General features: G+C 43.0%; 1 protein-coding gene across 1 annotated transcript; it reads right to left on the bottom strand.

Moving 5' to 3' along the window:
* Positions 1 to 1,052: 1,052 nt before the first annotated feature.
* Positions 1,053 to 15,628, bottom strand: LOC133419734 (NLR family CARD domain-containing protein 3-like). The gene is made up of 12 exons (XM_061709138.1): positions 14,385 to 15,628; positions 14,129 to 14,302; positions 13,882 to 13,998; positions 12,039 to 12,155; positions 10,179 to 10,257; positions 9,617 to 9,827; positions 7,059 to 8,862; positions 6,575 to 6,748; positions 4,802 to 4,975; positions 3,561 to 3,734; positions 2,444 to 2,490; positions 1,053 to 2,313 (listed from the first exon to the last, which is right to left on the bottom strand). The coding sequence occupies exons 1-12, from the start codon at positions 14,471 to 14,473 to the stop codon at positions 1,781 to 1,783; spliced, it is 3,693 nt and encodes a 1,230-aa protein (XP_061565122.1). The 5' UTR covers positions 14,474 to 15,628; the 3' UTR covers positions 1,053 to 1,780.
* Positions 15,629 to 23,559: the final 7,931 nt, after the last annotated feature.

The following is a 23,559-nucleotide window of genomic DNA, read 5'->3' as shown; positions in this document are numbered from 1 at the left end:
TATTAAACGGCGTCAATAAAGAAGAGAATCGGGAGATATAAAACGATAAACACTTCCAGATCTTCCAGATGTGCCCCCGTCCTTGGCTGCCTGAGACCGAAGCAACGCCGGTCAGTGTCATTTGACAGACGGACAATGATTTGATTGGCTGGATGCCAGTTTGACGTCATCCTGGTTGACTAGTTATCCTAGTGGCCCGGATGTTAAAAGGGATTTCTGACAGTGAACTTTAACCTCTGAATTCGGCCTGTTTAACTTGGACAATGTGAATTTCTAATCTTCAACTCTTTAAATTTAAAACACTGAAAAAATATTGTAGAAAAGTGTTGAAAAATGGAGGAGTTTAATTCAGATACAGAAAAATGTATATCAATTCATTTGTTGTGTAAAATCTTGCTGGGTGAAATTCAGAGACTTGTAAAGTTCAAAATCTGATGGAACAGATTTACTTCCATAGGATCGGTGTTTCTACTGATATCCTTTTTCTACTTTGACACTAAACTGGATTATTAGCTGAAAAACCACCTCCTGGAAGTGTCAAAAGGTTTATTGGATATTCTGGAGGTTTTTGAATTAGTGCCGTCTCCAGTACAGGATTTCTGTTTGGATATCTGGGTTTTCTCCTGAATCTCAAGGTAATGGAAACGCGCCTGACTGGCATCCTGCAGTTGTGGTCAGCAGCGCTCAAAAAGAGGTGAAGACACAAAAGAGGTTTAAGACATTTCTAATAAAAGATAACTGCACAAAGAGATGTGTTATTTCGTTATTTAAGCTTTAAAATTGTAGAATTATGATCTGTTAACTTCAGGTCTGGATCTGGACCCCAGTGGTCAACAGAAGGACTGCAGGTCTGGATCTGGCTGTTTCCAACATTTATTTGGTCATAAACATGTTCCAGTCAAGTTGTACGGAGGCCGACACCAGGACTTGTTCCCCATTTGCATCTATGGACAGTAGTTGGTATCGATGTTGATGGTTGATTTGTACGGACAAGACGGCAGCAACCAGAATGACATTTATCTAAGCGGCTTAAAGACAAACCAACACTCATGTGATGACATCATAAAAAACTTTAATATTGTTCAGTAATCGACAACACTACCTCCCTGAGCTGCAGTCTGCACTCTAGATGCTGAAACAGCTTTTGATGGAGGAAAACAGCTGATTATATTTGGTATCTGCAGAAATATAGATTTGGTAGAAATGTGATCCAGTGGACGATGGACCATAAAATCTGTGGTTGCAATAAAAATATCTTATTTCCAAACAGTTTTCTTGACTCCCTGAATAATCAGGTGAGAAAATCAGAGCTGAAAACAACATTACAGATGACTTCATGGAGGGTTGTCCAGTTCTTCTTCTACAGTCTAGGAACCATAGAAGCAAATTATTGTTGTTGATTTCTCCTTCTACTGACAAATGTACATAAAAATCATGGTAGTACATTTAAAATCAACAAGGCCGACCCCCGGCAAACTAACTGCAGCTGACATGAAGTGAATGATCTCAGCTGAACTGAGCTGCAGAGAAACAACATGCTGCTGTTCACCGTGAAGCTCTGACTGGAAACAGACGGAAGAACAACATGTGGATCCTGGAATAAAGGCAGCTTCCACCTTTAGAGGACCGGAAGAGGAAGAAGTTTCCAAGGAATCATTCAGAACAGTTTCAGCAACATGTGATTTAGGTGTTCTGGTGGAAACAGAGACAGATGTACAGACTCAACTATCTGTTCAACAGAGACAGTTTCTCTGACAGGAGGAGACTCTGGAGACTGAACTCAACACAGAGACACTGAAGAACCAGAACCAGGCCGGAACCAGAATCCAGGATAGAGAGGTTTAGTGAATGTGGTGTTGAAGGTGTGGAGGTGGAACAGTCTGTCAGAGGAGACGCTGTAGAAGGACAGAGTTCCAGCAGGAACGTCCACATACACTGCTACTCTGTCAGAGACTGAGGAAGAGGAGGAGGAAGTTGTTACTCTCTTATTGTAACAGACATTGTACAGACCATCATCATAACAGTCCAGCCTCCAGGAATGATTGTTCCTTCCAAACAAACAGTCAACAGAGCCTCCTTTCCTGCTGATTCTTCTGTAACTCACTGATACAGAAACATCTCCGCTCCACTGGACCTCCCAGTAACAGCGACCCGTCAGAACTTCTCTACACAGCAGTTGACGCCAGTAATCAAACCTGTCTGGATGATCAGGATATGACTGATCCTCCTTCACAAACATCATCTTCCTGTTGTTGTCAGACAGTTTGATGTTGTTGTTGACTGTGTTTGTGTCGATGGTGAGTTGACAGGAATCTGATGGAGAGAACCAACAAACCAGCGGCAGTTATTATTGATCTGTCATTTATCATTGATGGACTCATGAATGAGTGATGTGTCAGTGTGAAGATGGTTGAAAGTGTGAATGAAATAAAAACACACTTACACTTCCTCAGACCTGGTGTCAACCATCGTTGTCCAGCAGGCTCCACCCTGAAAGGAGGAGGGGGGTCAGACCAGCACAGTCTCTCTCAGCAAACATGGACATTACATGGCTCTCACACACTGATGAAGGAACAGTCCAACACTTGGACAGATGAACTTGAATACAGCATCTCTGAAGTCCTGTCCTGTGGTCGTCACGTTCCAGCACAGTTTGAACACATTCTTTTCATCTGATTTCATCTCTGCTGAATCAGCAGCAGGAGGAGACCGTGTCGTGGATGAGTGAAGGTGCAGCTGTTATCGTGCTGTGATGGGCCTGAAAACCACACTGCTGTGGTTCTGGGATGTTTACCGGCTCAAGAACGGCTCAGAGTTGTGAACTGCATCTATCAGCTCTGCTGCAGCACCAGATGAGCTGCAGCAGCTCCATCTGCTCAAAGATCTCTGTTCAAAGCCAGAGAGCCACAAATGGCCCTTTCGCACTAGTCCCGCCTCAGCTCGCTTCTAACCGCCACAGCCCGGTCTTGCGCTTTTGCACTAGGGGCTGAGACGGGTAGAGCCGCTCCAAGTCGATACTTTTTCTGTAACCATTCTGGCGAGGTTCTATCCGGGCTGAGCCGGGACTATTTCTGACATCACCACCTTCCGCGCCACTGATTGGTCGGGGGGCGGGGCCGTCAGACGTTTGAATCAAGAAGCGGGAGTCAGCGCGAGCGTGACTCGCGGCTCGCAGTGATTTTATTATAAAGCGCAAAACGTCTGTTTGGTGATCCAACTCTGAGGTGCAGATGTTCATAAACCTGGTGGCTGAGGAGATAATTAAAAAAGGGATGTAGAGGGGCTGTTTTACTCTCAGCCGCTCGCGGCTCCAGCTGATTTCTGATCAGCGCCGACATGAACAAAGCGGTTGCGCAATCGAGTACGTCACAGCAGCTTCACCCCAACCTGCCCACTTCTCACCTGGCTGTGGAAAAACAAGCGGGGACAAAACGGGTAGAGGCGGGTAGAGGCGGGTAGAGGCGTGACGAGCCGAGTCGGGCCGAGTAAGGACTAGTGCAAAAGGGCCAAAAGATTATGTCCACAACACCATGAAGAGTCCAGCACACTGATGTCCATACCTGAGAGTGTCCAGTCTCCAGCGGGGATCCTCCAGTCCAGCAGACAAAAGCTTCCTTCCTGACTCTCCTGGATGGTTGTAGCTCAGGTCCAGCTCTCTCAGATGGGAGGGGTTGGAGCTCAGAGCTGAGACCAGAGAAACACAGCCTTCCTCTGAGATCAGACAGCCTGACAGCCTGCAGACACACAACACAACACACATGCAGAGACTCTGAGAGAACTGCTCTGAGACTAATTCTAGTTCACCTGATGATGGCGCTGAAGGAAAAGGATCAGCAGAAACACTGGAATTCACCCTGAATCCAAAAAATGTTGCTGAGACGTTTCAGCCTGAACTAAACTTGTGGATGAACATCAACATACAAGGAGTCCCATTGCTGCTGAGGCCGACAGCATCCAGATGTGGAAAGAGACGTGCGAAGAGCATTATGTGACCTGAACACGTCACATCACACTCCATGACTGACGTGTCTGTCCTCAACACTTTAGTGAGTTTTACAACCAGATAAGTCAGCTGTGTGTAAAGATCACTTTAATGAGCTTCATTTGAGCTGAATAAACATTTGACTTTCTGACTCTTTTCTCAACCAAACAGCGTTCGTGTTTCCAGGGACGTCGTTTGGTCTGAAATGTTCTGAAGTCTCCAGAAACAATCTGCTGGTTTCTATTCAAGGTCTGATGAAAATGAAAAGAAATGGATCACTGACAGAATATTGATCAGTCCAGCACCTTGTGGACTTCCAGACACAGACTCGAGATAGTCGAGAGTCGAGATTAAAAGAACAGACACCTCTGCTGCTGAGGTCGTCACCATTTGACAGTTATTGGTGCTCCAGTTTCATAATTTTATGGAAACTAATTCAATAATAAATAGGAAACATTTCAAATTCTGACATAAACGTCTTATTTGAGAACTTATTGATAAAGAAGAGATCAGATTAGAGAGGGGTGCTTAGAGATATTCACATGTGGACAAACTTGTTTATACTCTTCAATTAAAGGAAGAAAAAAACACCCCCAATCACTGAAATAACCTGAAACTGACTAAACTCCAAACAGACGTTTATCTGAACTTAGTGGAGCCCTTCTCCTCGTTCATCATCCTCACGCAGTTCTGACCGACTGTCTGTAGTGCTTCAACCTGATCTGGACCCAGTTACAGTTATTAAAACTCTCATCAACAATCCTTCAATATCAACCACAGTTCTAACGGTCCACAGTTGAACACGTGGTGGATTCTGACCTGAGAGACTCCAGGTGACAGTGTGGACTCTCCAGTCCAGGGCACAGCTTCTTTAGTCCTGAATCCTGCAGGTGGTTGTTACTCAGGTCCAGTTCTGTCAGACTGGAGGACTGAGAGCTGAGAACTGAGGACAGATCTGCACAGATGTCCTCTGAGAGATTACAGTCACTCAACCTGCAGAGGAGATTAAAGAGAGATCATGAGGTTATTTAGGAAAGTTCATTTGTTTAACATTTCATGAACAAGACAACTCAAAGTGCTTTACATAAAAACATTTTTAAAAATTGCATTAAAACGTAAAAGAGTTTAATAGCAGAAATTAAAGACAGACTGACAAGTTGAAAATAGAATTAAAGCTGCAAGCAGCAATGAACGGGCCCTCGCACCCTTGTGCACGTTCAGGCGTGGTGCAGTGGAAGCTTATATGCCTTGCATGTAGATGTTTTCAGGCCTGGACATTTAGCGGATTAGACACCACCCACGACTCTCTATATCAAACCATTCGAAAGTTATTGCAGAGAATAGAGACTATCAAAAGGGGCGGGGCTAATCTTCACCAATTATGTTCAAGGACTCAAAACCGAGTCCGATGACACCACCCACGACTCTTTATGTAAAGAGAATTTCCCCGCTGTGGGACTAATAAAGGAATATCTTATCTTATCTTAAAACCATTCAAAAGTTATGGCAGAAAGTAGGTACTATCAAATATGGACCAATCAGATGAAGGGGGGGGCGCGCTTTTTGGTGTCTATCGTCGCCACAGTAACGCTTTTGACTGAGAAAAGTAATGCACATATTTGCAGGATCGAGACGCACATTTTGATGTATAACACACCTGGGTGCACGTTACGGTTCGGGCGAAGAAGCGGCTAAAGGAATGGCATTAAATGCACCAAAATTACACGATTAATTCAAAATGGCCGACTTTCTGTTGGGTTTCGGCCATAGCGCCAAGAGACTTTTCTTTAAGTTGCGACATGATACAGGTGTGTACCGATTTTCTTGCATGTACGTCAAACTGTATTGGGGGGCTTGAGCCACAAAGTTTTATCTGTATGGACCAATCAGATGGAGGGGCACGCTTTTTGGCATCTATCGTCGCCACGGTAACGCTTTTAACTGAGAAAAGTAATGTGCATCGTCGCAGGATCGAGACGGCCCCTCTCTCTTGATTTCATGTTCCTGTCCTGGATTCGGTTTCTGTCAGCCTAAACTGTTTTTCCTTGAGCATGAACGTTATCACAAGATTACGCAATAATCTTGTGAGATTACGTAGGACTATCACAAGAGTGTTAGGAGACCTTCTGGCTTTACCGGATATGGGTATGTCAGTACCCAGGCACAAGGCATGGGGTAGGAGGCTAAATGCTGACGCTGCTGCCGATGCATTTCACCAGAGCGCCCAAACGGTCTGCTTTTGTATATAGAGGGAACTGGCCAGGTTCCTTTGTTCTGCTGAAATCACAGCCGTGATTGTACCTGGATGGAGAGCTGCCCAAAAGCCTAGAACTGAGACCTGCTGTAAGACTGTCAAGTGTTGAACTCTGTATGTGGGGTAGGAGGTCCTGTAGCCTGCCCCATACATGGAAATCTCAGTTTTTTAGGAATGGATGTTCTTACATGGACTGAACAACTACCTATGATGAACCAAGGATCTAACTGCAGTCATTCCAGACACGTTTAATTGCTGTATATATGTTTTACATATAATTTGGTGCACTGTGAAATTTAATACAACGGTCCACAGTTGAACACGTGGTGGATTCTGACCTGAGAGACTCCAGGTGACAGTGTGGACTCTCCAGTCCAGGGCACAGCTTCTTTAGTCCTGAATCCTGCAGGTGGTTGTTACTCAGGTCCAGTTCTGTCAGACTGGAGGACTGAGAGCTGAGAACTGAGGACAGATCTGCACAGATGTCCTCTGAGAGGTTACAACCACTCAACCTGCAGAGGATATTAAAGAGAAACTGTCATGTAATTTAAACATTGATTATTTAAATCAACAAATTAATGAATCATAGACTTTATGCGAAGATTGATCAATTGAACTAATATTCAATAAGTGTTGCTGCACTACAGTATTGATCAAAGCTGCATTTCTCTTCTCTGCATGTAAAGTTTCCTGAGATGAATCATTGAGGGGAACTGGTCCCACATGAACCTGAACTTAGTTGAACAGTGAATTTAACTGGTTTCCTCCAAGAACATAACATGTGATTGTAACTAAAACAGATGTGTCCGTGTTCGTCCTTACACAACTTTCTTGGAGGCTTTGACCACCGGCAGCAACCTCCGTAGAACCTCCTCTGAAGCTGAGTATTTCTTCAGGTCAAACACCTCCAGATCTTCTGATGACAGTAAGATGAAGACCAGAGCTGACCACTGAGCAGGAGACAGTTTAGCTGTGGAGAGACGTCCTAACCTCAGGGACTGTTGGACCTCCTCCACCAGAGAACCATCGTTCAGTTCATTCAGACAGTGGAACAGGTTGATGCTTTTCTCTGCAGACAGATCCTCACTGATCTCCTTCTTGATGTATGCAACTGTTTCCGGATTGTTCTGTGAACTTCTTTGTTCTGGTTCCAACAGACCTCGTAGGAGAGTCTGATTGGTCTCCAGTGAAAGACCCAGGAGGAAGCGGAGGAACAAGTCCAGGTGTCCGTTTGGACTCTGTAAGGCCTTGTCCACAGCACTCTGATAGAGGTCAGTCTCTGTGTTTCTTTGTTCCTCCAGCAGGTTCTGATAGAGCTGAGTCTCTGTGTTTCTTTGTTCCTCCAGCAGGTTGACTCCAGACTTCATGAAGGTCAGATGGACATGAAGAGCAGCCAGAAACTCCTGAACAGTCAGATGGATGAAGCAGAAGACCTGGTCCTGGTACAGGCTGCTCTCCTCTCTAAAGATCTGGGTGAACACTCCTGAGTACACTGAAGCCTCTCTGACATCGATGCCACACTCTCTCAGGTCTGGTTCATAGAAGATCAGGTTTCCTTTCTGCAGCTGCTCAAAAGCCAGTTTTCCCAGAGACTCCACCATCTTCCTGCTCTCTGGACTCCAGTGTGGATCCGTCTCAGCTCCTCCATCATACTTGACCTTCTTCAGTTTGGCCTGGACCACCAGGAAGTGGATGTACATCTCAGTCAGGGTCTTGGGCAGCCCCCCTCCCTCTCTGGATTCCAGGACTTTCTCCAGGACCGTAGCAGTGATCCAGCAGAAGACTGGGATGTGGCACATGATGTGGAGGCTCCGTGATGTCTTGATGTGGGAGATGATCCTGCTGGTCTGCTCCTCTTCTCTGAACCTCTTCCTGAAGTATTCCTCCTTCTGTGGGTTAGTGAACCCTCTGACCTCTGTTACCATGGAGACACACTCAGGAGGGATCTGATTGGCTGCTGCGGGTCGTGTGGTGATCCAGAGACGAGCAGAAGGAAGCAGGTTCCCCCTGATGAGGTTTGTCAGCAGCACATCCACTGAGGTGGACTCTGTAACATCAGTCAGGACCTCATTGTTGTGGAAGTCCAGAGGAAGTCGACTCTCATCCAGACCGTCAAAGATGAACACGACCTGAAACTCTTCAAAGCTGCACATTCCTCTGGTTTCAGTGAAGAAGTGATGAACAAGTTCCACCAAGCTGAACTTTCTCTCTTTCAGCACATTCAGCTCTCTGAAGGTGAATGGAAGCAGTAACTGGATGTCCTGGTTGACTTTGCTTTCAGCCCAGTCCAGACCGAACTTCTGTGTTAGGACTGTTTTCCCGATGCCGGCCACTCCCTTCGTCATCACTGTTCTGATTGGTTCATCTCTTCCAGGTGGGAGTTTAAAGATGTCTTCCTGTCTGATGGTTGTTTCTGCTCTGTCTGGTTTTCTGGATGCTGCTTCAATCTGTCTGACTTCATGTTCATTGTTGACCTCTCCAGTCCCTCCCTCTGTGATGTAGAGCTCTGTGTAGATCTGCTTCAGAAGGGTTGGGTTTCCTGCTTTAACAATCCCCTCAGACACACACTGGTACTTCTCCTTCAGCTTAGACTTCAGCCGCTCTTTACAAACTTCAGCAAAAGTACCTTAATAAAAGTGGAAAAAAGAAACCAGTTAGTGTTTTATGAAGTTCAACTTAATTTTCCTAAAGAATCAGGATGTGAACCGACACTGATCGACTCTAACTTTACAACGATCTGTCCAATATTGAGTAGAATCACTTTTACCACCAAAACACCTCTGAACATTCAGGACGTGGAAATGACAAGAACATCTGGGGGTCCTAGAGTTTCTAGTACCAGGATGTTAGCAGTACAGCCCTGATGGGTTGTGGTTTGTGGGTTGTTGGGTTCTAGTTATTGTTGTGGTGTCTGTGAAGTGGATTTTTCAGGTTTAGGATTTGAAAACACCAGAAGATGATCTGATCCAATAACCTGCAGAACCATCAAGACAATCTGGAGTTCAGCAGGATTCCTGGTAGAGGAAAACCAGGACTAAAATCTTCCAGTTATCTTGTGGTGTTGGTAGGTTAAACATGTTTATTGAGGTCCACTGCTGTCCTGTACAGGGAGGGTGCTACTATAGGGGGGGTGCTGGGACCATGTGGGGGCGACTGGTTTGCAGAAATGTTTAGCTGGGTGTCAACGGTCAAAATAACCTTCATGTGGATCAAGAATGCAGATCGGATTCCAGCAGAACATTGTTGGAACAAGATGAGCAGAGTTCCTCCCTTCATCTTTCAGTGAGTTTAATGTTGTGACTGATCTGTGAATGTTGTTCATCTCTTGAGGCATTCTGGGTGATTTATTCAGCAGTTAAAATGTTAAGAAATCCTCTTACATCTCTGCAGATGCTCAGCCAGCTCCTCGTGCTTCATTCTCCTCAGGAAGTTCACTGTGATCTTCACAAACGCCTCTCTGCTGCTCCTCCTCTGCTCTTCATCCTCACCCTGCAACAAATGCTCTAGGGATTCTGGGTAATCTGGACTCAGACCCCTCTGGATCTTCTTCAGCTCGTTCTTTACAAACAGGACAATGTTGTCCTCCAGCAGCTGGAACAGAAGACCACATGAAGGACACAATCAGACTGAAACCACGGACACAAACATCAGACCCATGTTGGACAGACTGACAGTCCACTGGTCTCCAGAGACCAGCATGGAGACAAACATCAAACCCATGTTGGACAGACTGACAGTCCACTGGTCTCCAGAGACCAGCATGGAGACAAACATCAGGTCCATGTTGGACAGACTGACAGTCCATTGGTCTCCAGAGACCAGCATGGAGACAAACATCAGGTCCATGTTGGACAGACTGACAGTCCACTGGTCTCCAGAGACCAGCATGGAGACAAACATCAACAGAACAGATGGAGAAGCAGTTGTTGTTCATGTACAGACCAGAAAGATGGAGTCCAGCTGTGTCTGATGCTGCTGGACAGACGGACCGCTGTGAGGCTCTGAGCTCTGCTGGTCCACTCTGTGGAGGAACCAGGAAGAATTAGCTCACATCATGTCTGTCCTCACAGAGACAAACACCAGCTGAAGGTCCATGAAGTCCTGTTTGGATGAGGACAGTCCATCAGAGGACTGTCTGTGGTGCTGAAGGTTTACTAGTCCTGCTGATCCACTGAGAACGTACATGTGACCTCAGTGAAAAGTTACAACACGATCAGGAACATGGATAACCAACACAGTCTCACTCCGGAGGCGTCGGAATCCGATGAACGCTCAAGAGCCTTTGGCGACATCTACTGACGCACAAGGTACCCTTCTGCGTCTCTTTCAGACGCAAATAGGCTCCTATTGACTCCAATGTAATCCCGTCCGCGGCTATATTTGACGCTCGGAGCAGTTGATCACCGCGAGCGGTTTCCTCATTCCTCTTTTTTTTTTAAATGCATATACTTAAATTTAAAAGATGGTTTGATGACATTTCTAGCGAGAAATTTTCAGACACAAATAGAATACACCAAATTGTATGACATCTCCAATGTAATCCCGTCTATATGTGACGCTCAGAGTAGTACTTCAATTTAAAAGTGTGGTTTGATGACATTTCTATATGCATTTTCCCCCACAATCTCTCTTCAGTGAGTGTATATTTTATATTAAAAAAATTACTGTTTACTCAAGCGTACTCCTAAATTAAATACTTACCTGCTGTATTCTACTGCCCTTATTTTTAACAGCTTGTGCTCTTACAACGCCATATTAAAACAAATTATAAACCACATTAACACTTCATAGAAACAAAATAGATCGCGGGATGAGGTCTGAAAGATCTGTTTTGAAATGTTGCTTAATACGTTACGCCACTGAACGCAACCCTTTTCTGTCGGCGAAATAGAGCAGCAGGACAAAACGTTAATACTGCGGGTATACTGAACTAAATGCTCTTGTTTGGAAGTCACGCCATATTAAAACAAATTATAAACCACATTAACACTTCATAGAAACAAAATAGATCAAGGGATGAGGTATGACATATCTGTTTTGAAACGTTGCTTTATACGTTATGGCATTGAACACAACCCTTCCTGTCGCAGAGATAGGCAGCAGGACAAAACGTTAAAATAGCACTAATAACTGCATATATTGATCTTGTCCATCACATAATCTACTCACAATATAAATATACATTTTTTGGTCACACTTTGTCTATTGAAAAATGAGTGGATATATGATTTCTGAACCCTAATGTCAACATCTTAACCCTAAACCGGAAGGGGGTTACAGAACTACAATTTGTGCCAAGTTACAATACACAGCATTGTGCTACGTCATAGCTTTTGTAGTTCCAATGAATTAGCGCTTATATAAAACTGTGATCACGAACTTTGCAAGCTTATGCGAGCGTCAAATATAGCCGCAGACGGGATTACATTGCAGCCAATAGCCTATTTGCGTCTGAAAGAGACGCAGAAGGGTACCTTGTGCGTCAGTAGATGTCGCCAAAGGCTCTTGACCTCCGGAGTGAGACTGTGTTGGGATAACTGATGGAGACATGAAGCAGCTGAGGAACTCTGGATCATCATCGGGATCAGTCCTCTGGAAGGTGAGACCTCCAGATGTGTCAACCAGAAGAAAAAGCTCCTGACAGGAGATGAAAATCTATGAGGAGGAAGCTCAGATCACCATCAGGTGATGGAGGAGCACAGGGGTCCAGGACTACATGGAACTACTCAGGAAGAAACATGTGGACATTTCCTAACATGAGGACTGATTTAAATACATCTAATGTGTTTGAATACATCTCACCTCTTTGAAGAAGACTGTTGGTCTCCTTTAAAGTTAATAACATATTCCTTTGACTGGTCGCTCTTGAAGGACAAACAGCTGGGTTCATGTTCAAGAGAGTCTCTTTTCTGATGGATCCTGACAGAAGAGACAAAAGTTCAAAATCTAAATATTCTATTTATATAAAAAAACAAATTATACAGATAAAAATATTTAGTCTATTTAAAAGCTGTGTCTGATGCTGCTGGACAGACGGACCGCTGGGAGGCTCTGAGCTCTGCTGGTCCACTCTGTGGAGGAACCAGGAAGAATTAGCTCACATCATGTCTGTCCTCACAGAGACAAACACCAGCTGAAGGTCCATGAAGTCCTGTTTGGATGAGGACAGTCCATCAGAGGACTGGTGGTGCTGAAGGTTTACTAGTCCTGCTGATCCACTGATAACGTACATGTGACCTCAGTGAAAAGTTACAACACGATCAGGAACATGGATAACCAACACAGTCTCACTCCGGAGGCGTCGGAGTCCGACGAACGGTCAAGAGCCTTTGACGACATCTACTGACGCACAAGGTACCCTTCTGCGTCTCTTTCAGACGCAAATAGGCTCCTATTGACTCCAATGTAATCCCGTCCGCGGCTATATTTGACGCTCGGAGCAGTTGATCACCGCGAGCGGTTTCCTCATTCCTCTTTTTTTTTAAAATGCATATACTTAAATTTAAAAGATGGTTTGATGACATTTCTAGCGAGAAATTTTCAGACACAAATAGAATACACCAAATTGTATGACATCTCCAATGTAATCCCGTCTATATGTGACGCTCAGAGTAGTACTTCAATTTAAAAGTGTGGTTTGATGACATTTCTATATGCATTTTCCCCCACAATCTCTCTTCAGTGAGTGTATATTTTATATTAAAAAAATTACTGTTTACTCAAGCGTACTCCTAAATTAAATACTTACCTGCTGTATTCTACTGCCCTTATTTTTAACAGCTTGTGCTCTTACAACGCCATATTAAAACAAATTATAAACCACATTAACACTTCATAGAAACAAAATAGATCGCGGGATGAGGTCTGAAAGATCTGTTTTGAAATGTTGCTTAATACGTTACGCCATTGAACACAACCCTTCCTGTCGGCGAGATAGGCAGCAGGACAAAACGTTAAAATAGCACTAATAACTGCATATATTGATCTTGTCCATCACATACATCTACTCACAATATAAATATACATTTTATGGTCACACTTTGTCTATTGAAAAATGAGCGGATATATGATTTCTGAACCCTAATGTCAACATCTTAACCCTAAACCGGAAGGAGGTTACCAGAACTACAATTTGTGCCAAGTTACAATACACAGCATTGTGCTACGTCATAGCTTTTGTAGTTCCAATGAATTAGCGCTTATATAAAACTGTGATCACGAACTTTGCAAGCTTATGCGAGCGTCAAATATAGCCGCAGACGGGATTACATTGCAGCCAATAGCCTATTTGCGTCTGAAAGAGACGCAGAAGGGTACCTTGTGCGTCGGTAGATGTCGCCAAAGGCTCTTGACCTCCGGAGTGAGACTGTGTTGGGATAACTGATGGAGACATGAAGCAGCTGAGGAACTCTGTATCATCATCAGGATCAGTCCTCTGGAAGGTGAGACCTCCAGATGTGTCAACCAGAAGAAAAAGCTCCTGACAGGAGATGAAGATCTATGAGGAGGAAGCTCAGATCACCATCAGGTGATGGAGGACCACAGGGGTCCAGGACTACATGGATCTACTCAGTAAGAAACATGTGGAGTTTTCCTAACATGAGGACTGATTTAAATACATTTAATGTCTTTAAATACATCTCACCTCTCTGAAGACGACTGTTGCTCTCCTTTAAAGTTAATAACATATTCCTTTGAGTGGTCGCTCTTCAAGGACAAACAGCTGGGTTCATGTTCAAGAGATTCTCTTTTCTGATGGACCCTGACAGAAGACAAAAGTTCAAAATTGAAATATTCTATTTATATAAAAAAAGAAATTATACAGATAAAAGTATTTAGTCTATTTAAAAAGTATTAAACACAAATCATTGGCAGCGTTTGGATACACTCACCTCTTTACAGCAGAACGTTGGTCTCCTTTAAAGTTAATAACATATTCCTTTGACTGGTCGCTCTTCAAGGACAAACAGCTGGGTCCGGATTCAGGTCCAGGTCCAGGTTTAAGTTTAAGTCTAGGTTTAGGTATAGGTTTAGGTCCATGTCCAGGTCCAGGTCCAGGTTGATTCCTGTAATAATGAGGTTTGGTGATGAGTGTCTTGAGCTCTAACATGCAGAAGAGTCACGGACAGTTAGAGATGCTCATCTCACCTCTGAGCTTTGCTCCGACTCTCATGTTCCCCACACAGAGAGGTTTTAGAGGGAGGGACTCCCTCCTCTCTGTCCTCACACTGGTCCATTCTGCTGAATTCACGTCCACATCAGCTCACACACACACCTTCATCTGCAGAGGAAACACACACCACTGGTGTTGGACAGAGATCAGCTGATCCTGCACTGGTTTGATCCTCTCGCGTTTCTGATCAATAATAAAATAAAAATGTTGTCATTAACAATCATGTAGATTTGTCTTCAGAAACAAGAATGATCAAATTTTGCAGGTAAATCAGAAGTGAGAACGAGTTCTTACCTTCACCTGTTTGAGTCAAAAGACAAAGTTCAGGAGTGAGTGTTAGAGGCGGAGTAGTGGGGGGTGGAGCGAAAACTCCTTTAACACGACCAGACAATATACAACAATACACAACAATATACAACAACATACAAGAAAGACAGAACTGTTGGAAACTACTAGCAAAACTAGAAAACTAATATGGAGGACATTTTTCACGTCTTATTCAGCTATAGTGAGGTGTGATTTTATTCGTTTTAACTTTAGTAATGTGTTACTTTAATTGTTTTATTCATCTTGTATTTTTATTTTCTTTATCCATGTACAGTAATCTATGTCCAAGGTTACAAGTAACTGTTGTTCTTTCTTAAAAGACCAAAACACATTCCCACAGAGAACCACACCGAGTGTCTGAAAAAGGTCTGGTGTGGACCTTGATCAAGGAAACACTCCTTAATTTAATTCCCCCCTCAGCTGAGAAAATGTATTTGTCTCCCTCCTCACCTGCTGGGACCCACTTTATATTCAAAACATGTGCAATATCTGTCTACCTCATACACATCCTACCTGCTTTTTGTACTGTTTTTCCTTTCTTTCCCTTACTGCACTTATTTTTATTTTTCATTCCAATGTATATTCTGTTTATATTTTGTAATTATATTTTTTTTTTTACTTTTTTTACCCTTTTAAGATAAGACGATCTTATCTTACATTAATGCCTGTATAAGGAATCAACATCTTGTTTCCTGGTACAAAAGGGCAGCCCCAACCCCTGTAAAACCAGAGTCCTCTTTCAGAAAATTTGACATTGACTCTCTCATCGGGATCAGATCCTTTTTTTTCCACCACACTACATACGGTTTTATTTCATTTTATCTGGAAAAACAAATGTCATTATCTCAACAAAAACATCCTGAGTAACTCCTACAATCAATGAGGATTAAATGTTCCTGGTTTTGAAACTTCAAATGTTATTTATCATTCGAACTAAATAAAATAAAATCGAAGTAAAATTTGACTATGACACTTGATAACAAATGTCGTTTTTCAACAAATTGTAGAATTTTCTCCTAAAATGTGGTTTAGCGGTTAATAAACCATCCAGTTATCAAATGTTCATAAACAGACATAACTGTGCTGGCGTCTGATTTATAAACATCATCATTTAATCTGGAATAACCAGAGTAATAAATATCAGAATAAATTAATCTTGGATTAAAAACAAAGCTCCACAGGAAATAAAAACACCAAAGTTTGATCGATGAAGAAAACTAATCATCGGCTGATCATCACAGTGTTCTGATCAATAATAAAACCAATAAAAATGTTGTCATTAACAATCATGTAGATTTGTCTTCAGACACAAAAATGATCAAAGTTTGCAGGTAAATCAGAAGTGAGAACGAGTTCCTACCTTCACCTGTTTGAGCCAAAAAACAAAGTTCAGGAGTGAAATAAACTTTTAAGTATTGATCCGGTTATCAGCAGTTGTTCTCCGTCCTCAGATCACCTCACCGGCCGTGTTTAACACCTGTTCTTTCAGATGTGTTATGTCAGATTTACTTTTACTTCAACCGAGAGTTCAGTTGCGTCCACAGCAGCTGCTTGTGAGCATTTCCTGGTTCAGTGCGTTGACGGTTACGGCTGGAGTGAAAAGTCGTCGGAATAAAATAAAGGACAATCTTATCTTATCTTAAAGCCTGTATAAGCAAAACATACATAGGCTCCATTTAGTCCTCTGGATAAAGGAGGTGGAAATGAAAAATAAAGAGCTTGAAGTGCAGGCGATGCATCATCGTCTCAGAGCTCTTGAGCTTGAGAGAGAGCCCCTACTGCCTCCGCCCCAGTGTCAAAGCTGGGTCTATGCTTCTCCTGGGTTTGATATGAGTAAGCACATAGCATTAGTCCCTCCGTTTCAGGAGTTTGAAGTCAACTCTTATTTCAGCGCTTTCGAGCGCATTGCTGCTGCGTTAAAATGGCCCAAGGAGTTCTGGTCACTTTTGTTGCAGTGTAAACTTGTAGAGAAAGCCCTAGAGGTTTGTGCGAGCTTGTCGATCGAGCCGAGTCTGGACTACATGACTTTAAAAAAACTATTTCGAGCTCATGAACTTGTTCCTGAAGCTTATCTACAGAAATGTCAAAATAATGATAAAACTGCAAACCAGACCTATGTGGAATTTGTGTCATTCAAAGACATCCCAGAGCGGAAACGAAAATCTAGAGTATGTCATGTTAATATGCTCAAACGCTACTTTTCCCGGGAGAGTGCCCCTCAGCCCCTCAGCCCCTCAGCCCAATTGAGAATCCCCACCCTGTCTGGTGAAAAGAAGCTGCTGCTCACTCCTCGGGTTAAGGAGGACACCTGAGCTCAGTGCAGGGCCCTCCCGGGGGTTGGTAGAGGACTGTTAGGTAGGAGCACTGGGTGATTAAATGGGAAAAAATCTGGGATAAAAAATATTACAGTGGCATGTCGAACATCTTTGACATAGATTTGAACATGTACGCTTATTTTAATGCATGGGAGCTTTACCTACTTGTAAAAAGAATAAAACAGTATCTATGTGACTTAGTTTTGAAAGATTACAACTTATTTTTTATTATCGTCATTACTATTCCAGGATTTGTTACCAAAATGTTTCCATACAGCTTATTTCATCTGTCTGGACCACCTGAACATCTGTCTGGACCACCTGAACATCTGTCTGGATCACCTGAACATCTGTCTGGGTCACCTGAACATCTGTCTGGGTCACCTGAACATCTGTCTGGGTCACCTGAACATCTGTCTGGATCAATTAAACATCTGTCTGGATCACCTGAACATCTGGACCACCTGAACATCTGTCTGGATCACCTGAACATCTGGACCACCTGAACATCTGTTTGGACCACCTGAACATCTGTCTGGATCAATTGAACATCTGTTTGGATCACCTGAACATCTGTTTGGATCACCTGAACATCTGTTTGGATCACCTGAACATCTGTCTGGATCAATTGAACATCTGTCTGGATCACCTGAACATCTGTCTGGACCACCTGAACATCTGGACCACCTGAACATCTGTTTGGACCACCTGGACATCTGGATCACCTGAACATCTGTCTGGATCAATTGAACATCTGGATCACCTGAACATCTGTCTGGATCACCTGAACATCTGGATCACCTGAACATCTGGATCACCTGAACATCTGTCTGGATCACCTGAACATCTGTTTGCTTCACCTGAACATCTGTTTGGTTCACCTGAACATCTGTTTGGATCACCTGAACATCTGGATCACCTGAACATCTGTTTGGATCACCTGAACATCTGTTTGGATCACCTGAACATCTGGATCACCTGAACATCTGTTTGGATCACCTGAACATCTGGATCACCTGAACATCTGTTTGGACCACCTGAACATCTGTTTGGTTCACCTGAACATCTGGATCACCTGAACATCTGTTTGGATCACCTGAACATCTGTTTGGATCACCTGAACATCTGGACCACCTGAACATCTGTCTGGACCACCTGAACATCTGTTTGGATCACCTGAACATCTGTTTGGATCACCTGAACATCTGGACCACCTGAACATCTGTCTGGATCACATGAACATCTGTTTGGTTCACCTGAACATCTGGACCACCTGAACATCTGTTTGGATCAATTGAACATCTGTCTGGATCACCTGAACATCTGTCTGGACCACCTGAACATCTGGACCACCTGAACATCTGTTTGGACCACCTGGACATCTGGATCACCTGAACATCTGTCTGGATCACCTGAACATCTGTCTGGATCAATTGAACATCTGGATCACCTGAACATCTGTCTGGATCACCTGAACATCTGGATCACCTGAACATCTGTCTGGACCACCTGAACATCTGGATCACCTGAACATCTGGATCACCTGAACATCTGTTTGGACCACCTGAACATCTGTTTGGATCACCTGAACATCTGGATCACCTGAACATCTGGATCACCTGAACATCTGTTTGGACCACCTGAACATATGTCTGGATCACCTGAACATCTGTCTGGATCACCTGAACATCTGTTTGGTTCACCTGAACATCTGTTTGGTTCACCTGAACATCTGTTTGGATCACCTGAACATCTGGATCACCTGAACATCTGTTTGGACCACCTGAACATCTGTTTGGTTCACCTGAACATCTGGATCACCTGAACATCTGTCTGGATCACATGAACATCTGTTTGGTTCACTTGAACATCTGGATCACCTGAACATCTGGATCACCTGAACATCTGTTTGGATCACCTGAACATCTGTTTGGATCACCTGAACATCTGTTTGGATCACCTGAACATCTGGACCACCTGAACATCTGTCTGGACCACCTGAACATCTGTTTGGATCACCTGAACATCTGTTTGGATCACCTGAACATCTGGACCACCTGAACATCTGTCTGGACCACCTGAACATCTGTTTGGATCACCTGAACATCTGTTTGGATCACCTGAACATCTGGACCACCTGAACATCTGTCTGGATCACATGAACATCTGTTTGGTTCACCTGAACATCTGGTTCACCTGAACATCTGGATCACATGAACATCTGTTTGGTTCACCTGAACATCTGGATCACCTGAACATCTGTTTGGTTCACCTGAACATCTGGTTTACCTGAACATCTGGATCACCTGAACATCTGTCTGGATCACCTGAACATCTGGATCACCTGAACATCTGTCTAGATCACCTGAACATCTGGACCACCTGAACATCTGTTTGGACCACCTGAACATCTGTCTGGATCACCTGAACATCTGGATCACCTGAACATCTTTTTGGTTCACCTGAAAATCTGTTTGGTTCACCTGAACATCTGGATCACCTGAACATCTGTCTGGATCACCTGGACATCTGTTTGGTTCACCTGAACATCTGTTTGGTTCACCTGAACATCTGGATCACCTGAACATCTGTCTGGATCACATGAACATCTGTTTGGTTCACCTGAACATCTGTTTGGATCACCTGAACATCGAGTCACGAATGACCTCCTTATGGCCTCAGATAAGGGATTAGTGTCCATACTGGTTCTACTGGACCTCAGTGCTGCTTTTGACACTATAGATCATGGCATTTTACTGCACAGGTTAGAGCATGTTTTTGGGATTAAAGGGACAGCTCTATGTTGGTTTAAATCATACCTATCTGACAGGTTCCAGTTTGTTCATGTACATGAGGTTTCTTCAGAACAGTCAAGGGTCTGTTATGGTGTTCCGCAGGGTTCAGTGCTAGGGCCAATCTTGTTCAGTTTATACATGCAGCCGTTGGGAAGTATAATCCAGAATCACGGCATACACTTTCATTGTTATGCTGATGATACGCAGCTCTACTTGTCTATGAAGCCGGATGAAACAGAACCGTTAGTTAAACTTCAGGCATGTCTTAGGGACATCAAGGACTGGATGTCCAGAAATTTCCTGCTTCTAAATTCAGATAAAACAGAGGTTATCATTCTTGGTCCAGAGCATCTTAGGAAGGGATTAGATCAGACCTGGGCATTGTACGGCCCCCGGGCCACATACGGCCCTTTGATTGGCTCTGACCGGCCCGCGTAAGGTTATTTGGAAATTACAAAATAAACATATTTTCTAATTTTACCTCATAGTGAGCTAAAGCTGCATTGCTTTTATTTTGAAGGTCATTTTTCATTCACGTACAGAACACAATGACGCAATATATGTAAATTGATAGCCTACGTGCGACATCTGGTCACATCTTCACAGGGACAGACTGGCAGGTGTCAGCCCGCAGAAATGTCCGCTCGCGCTAAAAAAAGAAAGGTGGATGCCGAATGCAGGATTTTCAACAAAACATGGACTGCTAAGTATTTATTTACTGAAGTCGGAGGTAAAGCCGTGTGTTTAGTTTGTGGAGAGCAGATCGCCGTGTTTAAAGATTACAATTTGAGTCGGCATTACGAGACGAAACACGCGGAGAAATATAAAAACTTCAGTGATGCTGAAAAGGCGCGGACATCGGAAGCTTTGCTTGCTAAGCTACAAAAGCAGCAGGGCTTTTTTACCAAGCTTCACGCATCCAGGGATGCAGCATCCAAGACCAGCTTTGTGATATCCCACAAAATCGCTAAAAACAGTAAGCCATTCTCGGAGGGGGAGTTTGTGAAAGAATGCTTGGTGGACTCTGCAGCACTTATATGCCCTGAAAAAAAAGAAGCATTTGAGCAAGTCCCGCTGTCCAGGCGAACCGTGACCAGAAGGATCGAGGACATTGCGGGGAATCTGGAGCTTCAGCTGCAACGTGAAGTGGCAGGTTTTGACTTCTTCTCCTTGGCTTTGGATGAGAGCTGTGATGTCCGTGACACAGCTCAGTTACTTGTATTCGTCCGTGGGATAACGGACTTCAAGATTACGGAGGAGCTGGCAGCAGTGCGGCCAATGAAAGGGACTACGACGGGGGGCGATCTGTTCACGGAGGTAAATGCGTGCTTGGACAAACTGGGACTTAAATGGGACAGACTGGCAGGTGTCACAACGGACGGTTGTCCAAATCTGACCGGGAAAAATGTTGGACTTTTGAAACGTATGCAAGATAAAGTGACTGAAATCGACGCAGATCACAAATTGGTATTTTTGCATTGTATTATACATCAGCATGTGTTGTGCAAGTCAGTGCTAAAAATTAACCATGTTATTGATGTTGTAACTAAAATAGTTAACTTCATCAGGGCACGAGCATTGAATCACAGACAGTTTGTTGCACTTTTGGAGGAGCATGAGACTGAACATAGTGACATTGGCTACCACACAACAGTCAGATGGCTTAGCCTTGGCAAAGTGCTAAAAAGAGTTTGGAACCTGAAAGCAGAGATTCGACAGTTTTGTGAAAAGAAAAACAAAGACATCCCAGAGCTCTCAGATGACGTCTGGATGGCAGATTTTGCATTTGCTGTTGATGTGACTGCACTGATGAATGAACTGAACACCAAACTGCAAGGCAAGGGCCTTTTTGTTCATGAAATGAACAGCTTGGTGAAGGCGTTCATGAGAAAGTTGCAGTTTCTTTCAAGCCAACTGGATAGCAACAGTCTCACTCAAATGCAAACCCTGAAAGAAGTCACACCATCAGCTGATCACCTCTGCAGGTATTCATCCATGTTGGGAGCACTGCATGAGGAGTTTTCAAGGAGATTTGAAGATCTCAGAAAAATCGAGGATGAAATGCACATGATTTCCTCTCCCTTGACCTGCAGTGTGGATAATGCACCCAGTGATGTTCAAATGGAACTCATTGACCTGCAGTCTGATGCTGTGCTGGCGGAGCACTTTAAGTCAGGATCACTGGTGGATTTTTACTCTTCTCTCAAAGAGGAGAACTTTCCAAACATTAGGAGACATGCTCAAAAGATGTTGGTTCTCTTTGGCTCTACCTACATATGTGAACAAACATTCTCAGTAATGAAGTTCAACAAATCCAGGTATAGATCCTCTCTCACTGATGATCATCTGTCAGCTTTGCTTCGCATCTCCACCTCAGACATTCAACCTGACTTTGATGCACTTGTTAAAGCCCAACAGAGACTAGATTTCTCTCACTGAACAAGAAGAACTGAAAATCACTAAACGAGGTGGTTAGATTACAAATGTACAACATTTACAAATTAATTTTTCTCAAAATCACAGTTCAGTGACAATTGTTATGATTTATCTTGCTTAATATTTGGAAGGCAAAGATAATATTGTGATGTCTTTAGAAAGCTACCATCACATTTTGTTTACCATTGTTGTTGTTAAATAAATTAAATTTTTTGCGAGGTGGTTAGATTACAAATGTACAAAATTTACAAATTACTTTTTCTCAAAATCACAGTTCAGTGACAATTGTTATGATGTATCTTGCTTAATATTTGGGAGGCAAAGATAATATTGTGGTGTCTTTAGAAAGCTACCATCACGTTTTGTTTACCATTGTTGTTGTTGAATAAATTACATTTTTTGCAGGGCAACTTCTCTTTTTTTTATTGCTTAATCATAACCAAGGACGTGCGGTCAGGGGAGGCTGCTTCACCTGTCATCATGACAAGTAAAAATAAATAATTATAACATCAAATTTATATTAACAGGGTTTTTCCTGGCTTTAATTGAGGCAGAGGTGGCACCATCCTGATCACACGCGTGCGGGTATACCATGACTTCAACTGGCTCAAGCAAACACTTTTTACAAGATATTTTTCATTTTGGGAGTTCTAATATAATTAAACATTTATTTATTCTTTATTTCATTAATTGATAAAATAAAACAATTTAATATAAACACAAACCTTCCTAAATTCTGAATGAAAGGGAGCAGAAAGAAGAATCTTATTTAATCTGCCCCTTTTTCCCAAGAAACCAATTTACAAAGAATGTAAATTATATGAAAATTAGATGTGAAAAAATATGACAATTATCATGTTAAAGCATTATTTTATTAACATAAAAATATAAATACAAATATAAGAACTCAATCTTACCAAAAATAAAAAGTAAAAAAAAAACTGCCAATGGAACAAGAGAAGATCTTCACTGAAATGAGTGAAAATGGTTTTCTAGAACGAGTTACTTTTTAAGTGACTGTCTTACTTTAAATGTAATGATTTTTTTTGGACTAGAAATAAAACCTTTCGACTGGATATAAGACAAGTAGTCTTGGTAAGATTTTGACTTTTTGTAGGGTTTCTTTACTGACAAATCTCGCAACCAGACAGAACATTTCAGCCTCCTATTTTTCCATTTCCTCCTCATGTTCCTGGTAGTCCAATGCCTCCTGGTCTGGTCCTGGTCCTGGTCTGGTCCATGGATGGTCCTGGTCCTGGTCTGGTCTGATCCATCGA

This window comes from Cololabis saira, chromosome 19, assembly GCF_033807715.1.
Source record: "Cololabis saira isolate AMF1-May2022 chromosome 19, fColSai1.1, whole genome shotgun sequence".
Classification (NCBI taxonomy): domain Eukaryota; kingdom Metazoa; phylum Chordata; class Actinopteri; order Beloniformes; family Belonidae; genus Cololabis; species Cololabis saira.
Note: the sequence above shows the minus strand (reverse complement) of the source record. Positions and strands in the feature narration are given on the sequence as shown.

What these genes read in the sequence shown, in the direction of transcription:
- LOC133419734 (XM_061709138.1), bottom strand. Translation starts at nt 14,473, where the DNA reads ATGGACCAGTGTGAGGACAGAGAGGAGGGAGTCCCTCCCTCTAAAACC. An exon ending in GGCTGAGCATCTGCAGAGAT is followed by an intron (nt 8,863 to 9,616) that starts GTAAGAGGATTT and finishes ACTTTTATTAAG; the next exon opens with GTACTTTTGCTGAAGTTTGT. An exon ending in TGTCACCTGGAGTCTCTCAG is followed by an intron (nt 3,735 to 4,801) that starts GTCAGAATCCAC and finishes GTGTGTCTGCAG; the next exon opens with GCTGTCAGGCTGTCTGATCT.